General features: G+C 29.7%; 1 protein-coding gene across 2 annotated transcripts in view; it reads left to right on the top strand.

Annotated features, from left to right (window-relative positions):
* The window catches only part of LOC114125324 (homeotic protein proboscipedia-like), a 60,960-nt gene that overhangs the window by 36,084 nt on the left and 11,501 nt on the right, over window positions 1–13,375 (top strand). Inside the window, exon 2 of one of the 2 annotated variants that reach the window (XM_050199616.1) lies at window positions 3,804–3,839. The exons of the other annotated variant lie outside the window; for it this stretch is intronic. Coding sequence (XP_050055573.1) covers window positions 3,804–3,839 — 36 coding nt within the window. The remainder of the gene's footprint in view (window positions 1–3,803; window positions 3,840–13,375) is intronic. 2 annotated transcript variants of the gene reach the window in all.

Here is a 13,375-nt window from a genome sequence, read left to right as displayed (position 1 = left end):
GATCTGTCGCCGCCGACGAAAAGGACGAATCCCTCGCCCACGCCCGGAAAGGGTATATTAAAACGAGAGAATGACCGCTACCACCAAGAAACGTCTAACCCTTCCTTTCCGGGGCCACAGTTATGCGTGTGTGTGTGAGTGTCTGTGCTCGCGGACGCGTACCTACATAAATTATTCGCAATGTCCACGTTTTCTCAGCCGCCGCCGCGAGCCGTCTACTTATAATATGCGTATAAATCAACCACGGGCGAAACCGTTTTATAATTAAAAAAAAAATTAAAAATTAAAAAAGATGACCGTCTACGAAGACGCGTCACTTAAACGTAACGTAAAATGTTTTATCCGAAATCACTAGTGACTGACGTACGCGTTTCCAAACCGATTACAAAGTATTTCATATTATTGTATTAAATTTTGAATAACATGACATTCACGAGAACGACGAACTCTTCACGATCACATCTATAATACTCCGCAAATAATACCGCGATGCGTCTAATTGATTTATTTTTCTGGGAGGTTAAAATATAGTAGGTATGTACATTAAAATATCCTAATGTATTTGATTTGTAATAAGAGTTCACCTTATTGTTGTAATATTACGTAATATAATAATATATCAGCTCAAGTATATCCGTTTTATGTGTGTAAAACTAATATTATTACGTTTGCATGTATTATATTATATAATATATAAAACGAAAATAATTACAACGTCAATTAAAATTAATGCTATATATGTTGCCGCTGTATGAATAATTTTCAATTAACTAATTGTAAGTAAATTAAATCATTATATTATTTTAATGTAATGCATATATATCTACGCCTTAAATATACAAATAGTTTTCATTAATTATGCTTAAAAATATGTCAGTATGATTTTAAAATTATTGTTTCAAATGAAATGTAATTATATATAATTATGTATAATACATGCGTATTTTATATCTATCGCCACTCAAATGTACGTATCTTATTATCTTCTCGGCCAAATAAAATATAAATATAATATAATACATAATAATATTCATCTGTTCTTTGGTTTATACAGCCAAACATTCTAGAACTATAATAACTACGAACTTAGCGAAGGAGAACGTACCTATTTAAATTATTATTATTATTTTTACTATTATGTATTATAATATATGTATACATGTTTAGTTATAATCTATATAAGTACATGAAAAAATGTGTACAGTTTTATAACTGTATTTCATATTTAATTGACGAGAAATCCTTAAGATCACAAGGATTATATTATAATATGTACTTACAAGTTACAAGGACAAATTTTGCATTAAAGTTTTGTAATTTTTGAAATTATATAATAATATAATATTATCGTATATTATCCATAATAGCCATATTATAACTTACCTATTATAATATTAATATTGAACTGTATTAGGATTAAAATAAGTTTTTACATAAAAAAAATCTGACAAAATACGTATTATAGCGCATGTGTTTGTTTAGCTTAAATTATTATTCCGATGAATATTTTACGGAGATATATTTTAATTTCAAACCGCTTAAAAAAAAGCATTCTTTCAAAACCGTTGTGTTTCTCAGTTTAAACCTACCACCTTAGAGGGGAATGAGCTCCTTTGAATTACGAACGTAGGTTTTGTGCCACTTATTTTTATTTATTTTTTTAACCGGCTACACCCTTTAATAATTTGGCACGGATTTTATGATCTCTCGAAAAGAACTTACCCCCATCCGACCCCTATAAACCTTTTACAGCAAAAACGTCTCACCCATAAGTTGTCTTTTTCTCGGCATGCTTTTCAAACGACTCTTAGAAATTTTTGATTGTTGTACGGACGGGAAAAAATATTTAAAAAGAAACTGATCGATTTTCTATTATAATATCTATAGGTAATACACGTAATATATTGTATTTTAGTATTAAAACTTTATTTTTTATTAATCATTGAAAATAGTGTATATTTATAATATGTACCTATACCTATGCAAAATAAACCCGAGACTTGACTTTCCCAATTCTTATAATAATGATACTCGAAATTTACTCAGAATTTTGTCAACTTTTGTTTCGATGTTGAAAAACGGAAAAATTATTATAACCCAATTGTATATACGTTTGGAATAAATAATCGTACAATTCTGAGTGTTTTTATCCAGACCGTGTATTTTTTTTAATGTTTTGACAGTGAAAAACTATTTTTTTATATCTACGATGCTATCAACGTTTCGGAATTATTTCCAATCGTCGCGCCGCGCGGCTGTCTTCATACCTGCCATCAGGTATATAATGATTAATAATTATTATTACCGTAGGTATATAATATAAAGATGCGGTTGGCCACGTAATATTCGTTAAGATGAAGAGCGGAAGACAGATACAGGGACACAGAGAGGGAAAGAGATAGAGGTAGAGAAAGAGAGAATTTAATTATAACGAATTATGTTTTGTTCGTATGATTTTGTATCCACCGAAGTCCTGAAAAATTATTTAATAGTACAGCTCGGAGACGGGCGGGTTGAACTAAAAATCAAACGATACGCCCACGAAATTTGTCTAAGTCACCTGACTGGATAGTCAAATGTAACGCCTACGGCAATTTGTCCCGATTGACGTGTTTCTTTCTTTACCATTTTTTTTTTTATTTTTATTCTTGTTTTTGGTTTTTTTTTTCTTTCCGAGTTGCCTTATTTTTTTTCTTTACGCCCTCAGTCGACGGTGGGTGCCTATGTTTAAATATACGCGTGATGACTTCTCCGACACCGACAACGGGTCGCCACAGTTAATAACAATAACTATATATATAATATTATATTATATAATACGCGTTACAGGTACGACAGACGATGGTAAAATATTTATAGTAATGAATTACAGTTACACGCCAATTATTATTATTATGTGCATTTTCTTTTTCTTAAATATAGTATCTCGTGGCAAACAATTTTTTATTCTTTTGCGTTTTTATCTATAACGAATGCACGACGCTTTATAATTACGCCGGAAACGTATAATATGCGTACATAACGTAAAATATTACAAGAATTTTTGTTTTCATATATATAATTCTCTACCGGAAATCCTGTGTAGAAAATCAATTATGTTACGTTTAAGTTTGTCGCTTTATTTCATAATTCCATATTATAATGTACGTATGTACATTAAGCAATGTATACTAAATTATTATTTTAAAATAATATATAGTATCGTCAAATATTCGATGTATTATGTATATATATATATATATATTATAAATATAAATGGAAATTAAGTTTGGAAGACTGTTAACAACGTCCATGCATGTATAAATATATGTATATTATTACATTAACGCACTTATTATTATTATTATTATTATATTTTAGTATATAGGATGCAATAAAAATGTCAAAATGAATAATTATTAAACTTTTTATGCGATATCATCCTGCACGTTGAAATACAATATTATAAGCCGGGTAAGAACAGTGAAGTGCATATTTATGCCGATTTCGTTCAAATCAAGTAATTTTACATGCGTTTACTATTATAATATTATTATAGTCATTATAGTACATGTATATAAAAAAAAAGTTTCAGTGTGTATTATAAAATATATAATTATAATATCTGAATCTAATGCATATGCAGTTTGATTAACAGATGACATATTATCGCATACCATTGTTGAAAAATTGTTAAAATATTATTCGAACAATATGATATAAATATAATATTATATATTATGTACAAATGGTGAACAATAAAATTATGGTGTTATTCTCTTAAAACGTTTAAAATAAAAAGGATATTATATTGTTTTTTCCAGGAGTGCGTAAAACTACGTGTTTATTCGATGAAAAACGTAAGTCAAAACAGTAAAAATATCATATTTTTATACGTATAATATAAATAATTTATTAATGTTTTAGATAGATATATTATTATAGTTATAACCATTGCAGCATCGTAGAGAGACATAATATTATGCAATTTGTTATATATTATACTTGTGCGTACATCTGCTATATGATAATATTATTACGACAGTGACGTCCGAAGCTCGATGTATAGTTATAGTCGTTATAGATCCATAGCTTCATAATATATTATACTGTACGATATAAATCACTGACGATTATCATAATTGCCGTTTTCGTTTAAGCCATTATTTTTAATCGAGCAAATCGTCCACTAGTACTATATTATTCATAGTAATATATTATATAGAATATATATATATATATATATATATATATATATTATATATATATATATATATATAGAATATGTATAGTAAAAGATGAATAATATATCGTACGACGAGCCTCTTACGTGATCATGATGAATAGAGTAAAAACGAAAAAAAAACTATATTTTTGAATATATTCAAACGTGACTAATATTTATCACGACGTTTCTATATATTATAATATATTTCAACTGTGTTGGTTAATTTCGCCAGGAGGTTTTCAGCAGTAGGTACATAATATAGTTGGTATAAGTATATTATATAATGTGTAGGACCTACAGGCTACAGTCGAATCTCACGATCTGCAGTCGGCGGTGAGAGCATGTATAGAGGCTAAAAAAATAACCTATAAATACAAATATACATATAACACGCACATATATACATCGGTCGTAAAAAACGGTGGCGAGATAAACAATATTTTTACAGAAAAACCCTCTATATATATACACACACACCGCACACGATAATAATATATAATAATATTATAACAACGACGACGACGGCGGCGGCGGTGACAACGACGACGACGATACGAGCGTTACACTTCCCTTATTTTTTTTCTTGCAGTATATATATGCATACGACCCTCGCAACACCCTGTCTACACCGCCATGCCACCCGTTGAGCTCAGTGGGGTCCTTCGGCGGCGACAGACACACCGCGAAAAAGAACGTTGCGGTTTATACACTCTACGCCTTTGAGTATACATATATAAATACCAAGATAAGAGTCGGAGGCTGCAGTGGAGGAGCGAGTTTCCTTCCGATACATTTCATTCCGTTTTTGCGCCGGGCCCCGGTCGAGATAAACGCGCGTAGCAAAAAACCGTTCCCGACCGCAGTCGCGTCTTTTCCGCTAATAAACCAATGGTGCAATCAACGCTTTTCTACCCCTACTCCCACCACACTTACAAATAGTGATAGGGATGGTCGACTCGAATTCGATCGATCTATATGTGTGCAGTCTGTGTGTATGCATTGGCATTTGCTTAAGAGTTGAGGGTGTATACAATATATGCTATATAATCATTGTCACGTATTGTTGTATAATAAGATATTATTATTTTAAAAATCTATTTTTCCATACACGAGTATAATATGCAGCAAGTTGTATAATTCACATCGATTTATGTGAAAAATTATATAATATATTTTAAATATTCATACAAGTTGGGATTAATGTGCCCTGGGGGAAGGGGAGGAAAACGTTCCGATTGATCTTAGACATTTGAGGGGTTATAATAGTCTCATTACACAAAACATTTATCTAATGTAGGTATTCAATAAAAATAAATTTAAAATAAAAATATATTTTTATAGTAAAAATTAATAAATGATAAATACATAATAAATTTATACTTGATAACAATATAATAAACTTTGTAAATTAGTGAAAACATTTGTGTGGAAAAAATTTACGTGAGGTGTTTTGAACTATTTATATGGGGTAACAATATTTCACGAGTGTATTACTGTTTACGCTAAAAAAGAGATTTATTACAATGGTAGTTGTGGAGACGGTAGATTAAGTTTAAGAGGTTATAAACAAAAAAAAATCCTAGTAGGATATATTATAATAATATTTTTATTCGATTTATGTGTGTGATGTGTATTGTTTCTGTATCATATTCAAATATTAAAAAATGATTAAAGTTTATTATAATTTTCAATTTAAATAGTTATTATATCTATATACGCCATACGGTGTCATATACTATTATAGTATTCAATATTTGTCAAAATATTTTCAAAAAAAAGAAATATTGAGTTTATTAAGACATATTAAAAATATAATATATAAGGTATAAAAAGTCAAGAACGTGATTTGTATGATCGTTGTATTATTGGAGGATAGCATTTAAAAATAAAACAATAAATTAGGAGATAAAATAATCTAATGAGAAATGTGCAGAGATGATAATACAATATATCGCCTCATCTTCTACAAACTGTAATGATTCCGACAAAATATACTGTACCAATACGTATATAATGTATATAGTGAAAAAAAATTAAAGATAGCATTTTAAATTAAATGTATCGTTGTAACTTATAAGTGTTATCGTTGTATACAAATAAACTAGAACTCTATGTATAAAACATGTTTTATCATTCCCTTACGTTCTTTTAAGAAATTTTACTTGGTAACATTTTAACATTCAATTCAGACGCGCGGTTCAGAAAACGAATTAAAATACTACCTATATGTAGCGTGTTTAATTATTTTATTAGTTTTTGAAAAATGTCAGTTTATTTTTTACGTTTTAAGAACATTTTATACAAGTACTTTTTAGTAGGTACGTACAATATAATATAAATACAATCTCTAGGAGGTGGTTTTTGTTCAAAAACTTTTTATGAGAAAAAGGTGATTACTATACACGAGTTTAATGTAGAAACATAATGTTGACGATAACTATATTTTATAATAAAATTGTGAATAAATAATTCGCTTAAAAACTATACACCATATCAAAGTTGTTATGAACATTTCAATCGTACTCTGCAGTACCAATATTATAGGTTGATACACAAATGTATAACGATATGCTTTATACTGCTTATGTTATTGGCCATTTTTAAATAAAAAGGAAATTACGTATTTAGATCACTATAGCGTTGACTATATTTTGCACTTTTTATCATCGATTTATTATAATATATAGTGACTTGTTTTGTGCATAGATAACACCATGTATATAGATAGGACCCGAAATGCATTGGCTTTTGGTACATCGCTGCAAAATGTATACAATAATAGGAGCGCATGCCAATATTAAATCGCATGATATGATTATTAAAGATTATATTATTATAATATTACGATATCATGAAAACGATTTCGTTTGGTTTGTCGGAATTTATTTATTATTTAATTTTAAGCATATATTTTTTCATCGTTGTATACATTTTTTTTTTTCGATATTTATTCGCAATTGCACGGCTCGAGAGGAACGGATTATTATTATTATACGACGCAGCCTCCATCCGTCGACGAGTTTGAACACGAAAAGGGGATAGTCGGAGAGGGGTTTTCCGTTGCGGTGGGTGAGGGTGCGGGTGGATCGGCGCGGGGCGGCGGTAGCTCGTTTTGCATAAGCTCAGAGGGGGACGTACGCGGTGGCGGCGGCGCGCGCGACAGCCGCTGCAGCGAACAAATTGAAAACCGCTTAGTGTTTTAATTTAAATAGCGAGCGCGACACGTTGCCGCCGCCGCCGCCGCACACACTCAAAATGCCCACAAATACCACCGCTCCATCACGTGTGCAAGCGCGTATACGTATATATATATTATATATATTATAATAGCCTCGCGAGCCTGGCGGAGAGGACGTCGAATAACCATATATCGTACATATAATATTATAATATTATATGATGCGTGTGCCCGCGTACATATTATAGTGTCCGGTCATCCGGCCGGAAACACCGCGTCGGTGATGGGTGCGTGGTGTGGACAAAAATACACAATCGGCGTGATTGCTCGCACCCATCCGCCACCCACGAGGTATATGCATATATACGCATCAATTTACGTCTGCAGGGGGATGGTCGGGGGAGAAGTTTTTTTTCGCCCGTTTGTAATTTTTATCATTTTTTTTTTTCGTGGTATTCGTTATTGCAGCGCGACATAATACGTATATTTTAATATTATAATATTATAATGTTATTATTGTTTTTATTATTATTACTACGTGACAGGTAGCCATATCGCCACAACACTAAGCGATGGTTATTTATTTGAAAAAATATCATATTATTTTATTATCGTAAATCATTTAACGGTAGATACTATGTTAACATAACAATATGGAAATTATACACCGCGTTATATATATAGTTACTATGATTTTATGAGTTCGCGCTTTAATTACATATTATATTATAATATTTTGTAATCGTTATAATATATTGGATGCATTGTATTTAACATTCGAACCTTTGTTTCGCGTGTTTTTTTACTATTTTTTTTTGCAGATGATTCCGCATCGCCGACAAATGACAATATTAAAATACCGTAAACAAACGTTTAATTTTTTTATTGTCGTTCTGCTTGAACGCTTAACTTTATTTCTCATACACGTGAATACTGTATACATATAAGTACAACAATGGGTGTATTAAGCTAAAAAAAAAAATTCACCGGATAGGATTGAATCAGAGTCACGTCAATTGTATACACAATGATATACATATTATTATTAGAATATTAATTACTATTTTTTGTATACACATAGACGTCGAAATGTGTCGTCGATATATACATAAAATTTCCAACGCACCCGTCGTTACCCAACCCCAAAGTCAACTTTCCCAAAGCGTTTACATAATCATAACGAGAAGTTTAACTGCCGTCTTTTATTAAGTTCAAGAGTATATAACATTATAATATTATATTATACTCAACAGAACAAACATTGCCAAGTGTACTATTAAAAATATATATTTAAATCTCGCATTTATTTACAAATGTGTATCTATTTTGATTGAAATCGTGTTTTTGTTCAGCTATTTAGAATATTTCTTTACTATTATTACTTAAATATTGTAGTTAAAACAGTGAATAATTAAAACAAATATCTGGAATTTAAATTATTTATGCTATTAAAATTATTTACATTATAGGATATTTTCCTCGCGAAATAAAAATAATTGAATCTAGTTGTAATAAAAGGAGTTTTGTATCGTTAATACTTTGTTTAATCAGACAGTATAGTGTCTTTTTATAATGATTCATAATAATTAAAATTATTTATCACTATCGAGTTTCTATAGATGATTGTTACAGTCTTATTACCAATATCAGTTTAGTATACATTAATATCTTACTCCTCTATAAAAGTTTTAACTTGAATAAAGAGAAACACGTCATACTATAACCATAATAAGTTTATCAATATAATATGTTTTATAAAATATTTTTTACATAATTTGTTGAAAAATATTATCACTGATACCAATTAACAAATTTTAAGCCACATCTATGTCAGGTGAATATAATAATGATATTGGTATCATAAATATCGTAAACACCTAGGTGGATACACAGTATACACCTTGGTAAACACTATACAGCTGATATATAATACAACTAGATAGCCGACTTGGCTTTATTGTTGAAGCTCGGTAAAATAGCCGACTTTTCTTATCAAAGAGGTTGTTCACAAATTCCTTCATTGATAAGATCTAAAACGTTAAATTTTCATGAAAACGTTGTTGATGATATAACGACATAACGTCATCGATTTGCTTAGTATTATAATTTTTAATATCCACTTTGAAAATTTTTAAATTAGAGAATCACACGTCTAATTACGAGTATAAAATATCATATAACATGTAATATAATTGAACGGGAATATCAACTTTAAACTTGATAAACATTGTTGAACGTTGGTATTGAGAGTAAGTAGTTATACTTATACTTATTAGATCATAAACCGCTATAAAAAATTTTAATTTTCTAAAATATCTAAATAAGGCGTATAGGTTAAGTACAGAAATTCAAGTGCCTAATGATGGTATATCTATTATAACATAATATAATCATATATTTGGTATTTTTAAGTTTATTGAGCTACCATTTAATGTTTATATAATGATTTCATATTATACTCGCAATATTATTATTATTATTTTTGAATTATAGAATAAATTTAAAATATGAGAAAACTAAAAAAAAATTTGTTGAGTGCCTCCCTAGTACATACCTACTTTATATAATATATCGTAAAGGTCTAAAACTACCTTTTTGCGGGTAGGTAGGTGGTTAGTTTTTTTACGAAACACGTTTTACACATCTGTCGGCATTATTGAATAGATTTATGTTTATATATATACAAATACGCGTTCCGTATATAATAACAATAATACCTACACCGAATTTCGCGTAGACATATATATATATACGTATATAATATATTAATATTGTTGTGTATAATATAATATATTTCGTTACACGCTGCGTCGCTTTTCTGGCAAAATTCTTTGTGTGCGTCTGTATAATAATACGACGCCGAGGAAACAAAAAAAAAAGAGTGCGGCACAGAAATCAGCGGTACCTTGTTCGGGTGTGTCTTGTTGTGCATATAATATGATATACTTTATCAGATATAATACAATAGCAAAAGTACGTTTTAGACAATGTTATGTGACTTACTGTTTACTGGCTGATGAACAATGTCGACATCTAGAATGAACATATTGTTAAAATGACATTAAAAAAAGAAAAAAAATACGTAAAAGGTATATATTATTAATTATCGATTGGTAACCACTAATATGAATATTTTATAAATCTTTGTAGATAATATATTCAAATTACCAATTATTAATTATCGTTTCTATATTATGATATGTAAATATTCCTTTCTAATTGCAACCGTAATATTGATATAAATATATATAGTAATCAGTATACCTATAAAATAATAATGACCATATCGTAATGACATGTCTTAGTATAATTAACTCTAAGTTCTAGCGTAATGCGTTTCATTACCAATGATTGAGGAAGATTGGGTCTTTAATTTCGAAAAAATATTTTTTTTTTGACGATTTTCATGTTACGTACTATACTACTTATGGTAAATGAAAATGTTTTTTTTTTTTTTTTATTGAGATTGAACTAATAGATTTGTATGTTTAGTGCCACCGATACTCCGTATTACTCGTATCCAAATACTAAATATAGGTACTCATTTACTTATCTTAACGTAAACGTATTGAGTAATACGCCAAAGTAAGTGTATGCAATGTGTGTAAATGTATTATATAAACGTAGTATTTATATAATATAATACGATGGTTGACGCACAAACCTTTTAGAGTTTGCTGAAACCTCGTCTCCTGCGGGACTACAAACCTTTGCGGCTGATTCAAAAGAGCTCCGGAGGAAAATAAACCGCAACAGCCCTACGGCGCATCGATGTGATGGGGGAGGGAGGGACATAAACACGCACAGAGGTGTCTGTTGAGAATGTTCCAATATAGTGTGCTGCAGTGTCGTTATTTTGGCACACGACGAGAGGGTCCTTATATAACAGCGCGTATATATATATATATATATATATATTAGTATATATATACACCACGGAGCCTGGTGGAAATATTTGAAATTTCGCGAGAGATCTTAACCAGTCTGTATAAATACTCTTAGTCGTATTTATATCGTCCGGGAGACAGGCTGTCAATCCCCCCATCATTACCATAATATTATTATATGCACGGTCAATCGACTTGAGTTAAAGTTTTTTCATTCTTTATTTATCATTTTCTTTCTTTTTTTTTTAAACACTGCAAGTGATATTTTACAATATATTATTTTATGCATTGCAATTGTACACACCATCACATGGCGTATACTACGTCAGGCACTATTTGCATTTAGAGGTGCATATTACGTTATAAATGGTACTTGCTTGTTATCACCCCGCCATCAGGTGATCATTTGTTGTAGGTACTGTGACATTTTTATAAAACCTTACAAAACTTATAACTTTCAAATAATGGTAAATAATAATAATAAATTATTTACAGTTAATAAAAAATAATTGAAAAAACTAATATTTCATAGTAAATGACGTAGAAAAAATGAGACAGTTTTCCAAAGATGCTTAAATACCAAACATTTTATTTGCTCTTGTAATAATTTTTGTTGTAAAAATTGTATGCCAGTATTAAATATAACGGGAAATAACTTATTAAAATTAATTTTTGCAGTGTTTTAAAACAAACTAATACATTTTGTAAGACAGATATTAACTTTAAATTAGAAATACCTAATTAATAAATACACCGGAAATATACTAACATGATTAATGTAATAAAATACAATATCAAATATTATACGAGGTATTTATCCTTTTTTCTTGAATAAAATTTAGAAGTCATACTAGACAAGTCTACGTATTTGATCATAGAAATGCAGATATATCAATTATGAATATCGAAAATTTATATTTTAGAAAAAGACTGCTTACGTAAGATTGTTTTGTGGCGGGGTAATACATTTTATACTGGTTAATGGCGAAGAGATAACAAATAAGTATACCTTATAAAATATAATAATATTGTATCTATGAATATCTAAGTGTTTGTCACTGCGAACATTTAAAAAAAGCTCTTTAGCAGCGTATAGTACTATATGATTTGAGATCAACTATCGCTATGTTTGATTTTTTTTTTATAACTTATAATGATTATCCAAACTTCACGATGCGCAGTAATAAGGGCTTATTTTTAGTGTTACATTTAGGCACTTGTAACGCATATCGCTGACTATGCTATAAGTTTTATTCCCCTCAACACTCACTAAACTATCCATATATTTACCGTAAACGCATCGTATATTATAATAATATGGTGGATGGGTTTTCGTTTATTATAAATTAAAATATTATCTACTTGATTTTTACTTCTATACTCGTATAACAAATTTCGGAAGCATAATATACGTGAATCGTATAGTATATTATGTTGTAATATAAGTACCTAAATTTTATTGAAATTTTTCAACAACGTAATAATTTCGTTGTAATACAATGTATACCAATCAATAATATTCATAAAACTTCACACAAACAGTTATTAATTATACGATTTTTTTATCTATTACGTATATATTATAAATAATTTATATTGTCAATGCTATCTCAACGCGTACATATCTTAAGCGTTTTCAACCCCTATAAAAACTATACACGACACGCTCTCTCTCTCTCTCTCTCCCTCTTTTATTTTATATAATAAATTATTTTGCATCAACCGTCCGTTATAATAATGATATAATACATATACACAGCAAGATAATGAAACGGAACCTATACGAATAAAGAAGGGAGCGAACGAAATGTGGTTTGGTTTTGCGTGTATGTATTATAAATGCATACATCCGATTTTACGCGCGAGGATTATTTGTTGTTATACTTTTTTAATCGGATTAAAATACTACAGTTTCAACCACCTCGGCGACGAAAGGACGTCATATAGGCGAAATTTGATTTTCGCAAAGATGTGCTGATTGCACATTTCCACGCGTATATTATATCGAAGTAAATATACCTACAAACAAATAGGTACACACTACGAGACGCAGCATGCATGCATACATTCATAAACGTATAAATGGTGTCATCGGCTGTCGAT

The sequence above is a fragment of the Aphis gossypii genome, chromosome 1 (assembly GCF_020184175.1).
Source record: "Aphis gossypii isolate Hap1 chromosome 1, ASM2018417v2, whole genome shotgun sequence".
Lineage (NCBI taxonomy): Eukaryota > Metazoa > Arthropoda > Insecta > Hemiptera > Aphididae > Aphis > Aphis gossypii.
Note: the sequence above shows the minus strand (reverse complement) of the source record. Positions and strands in the feature narration are given on the sequence as shown.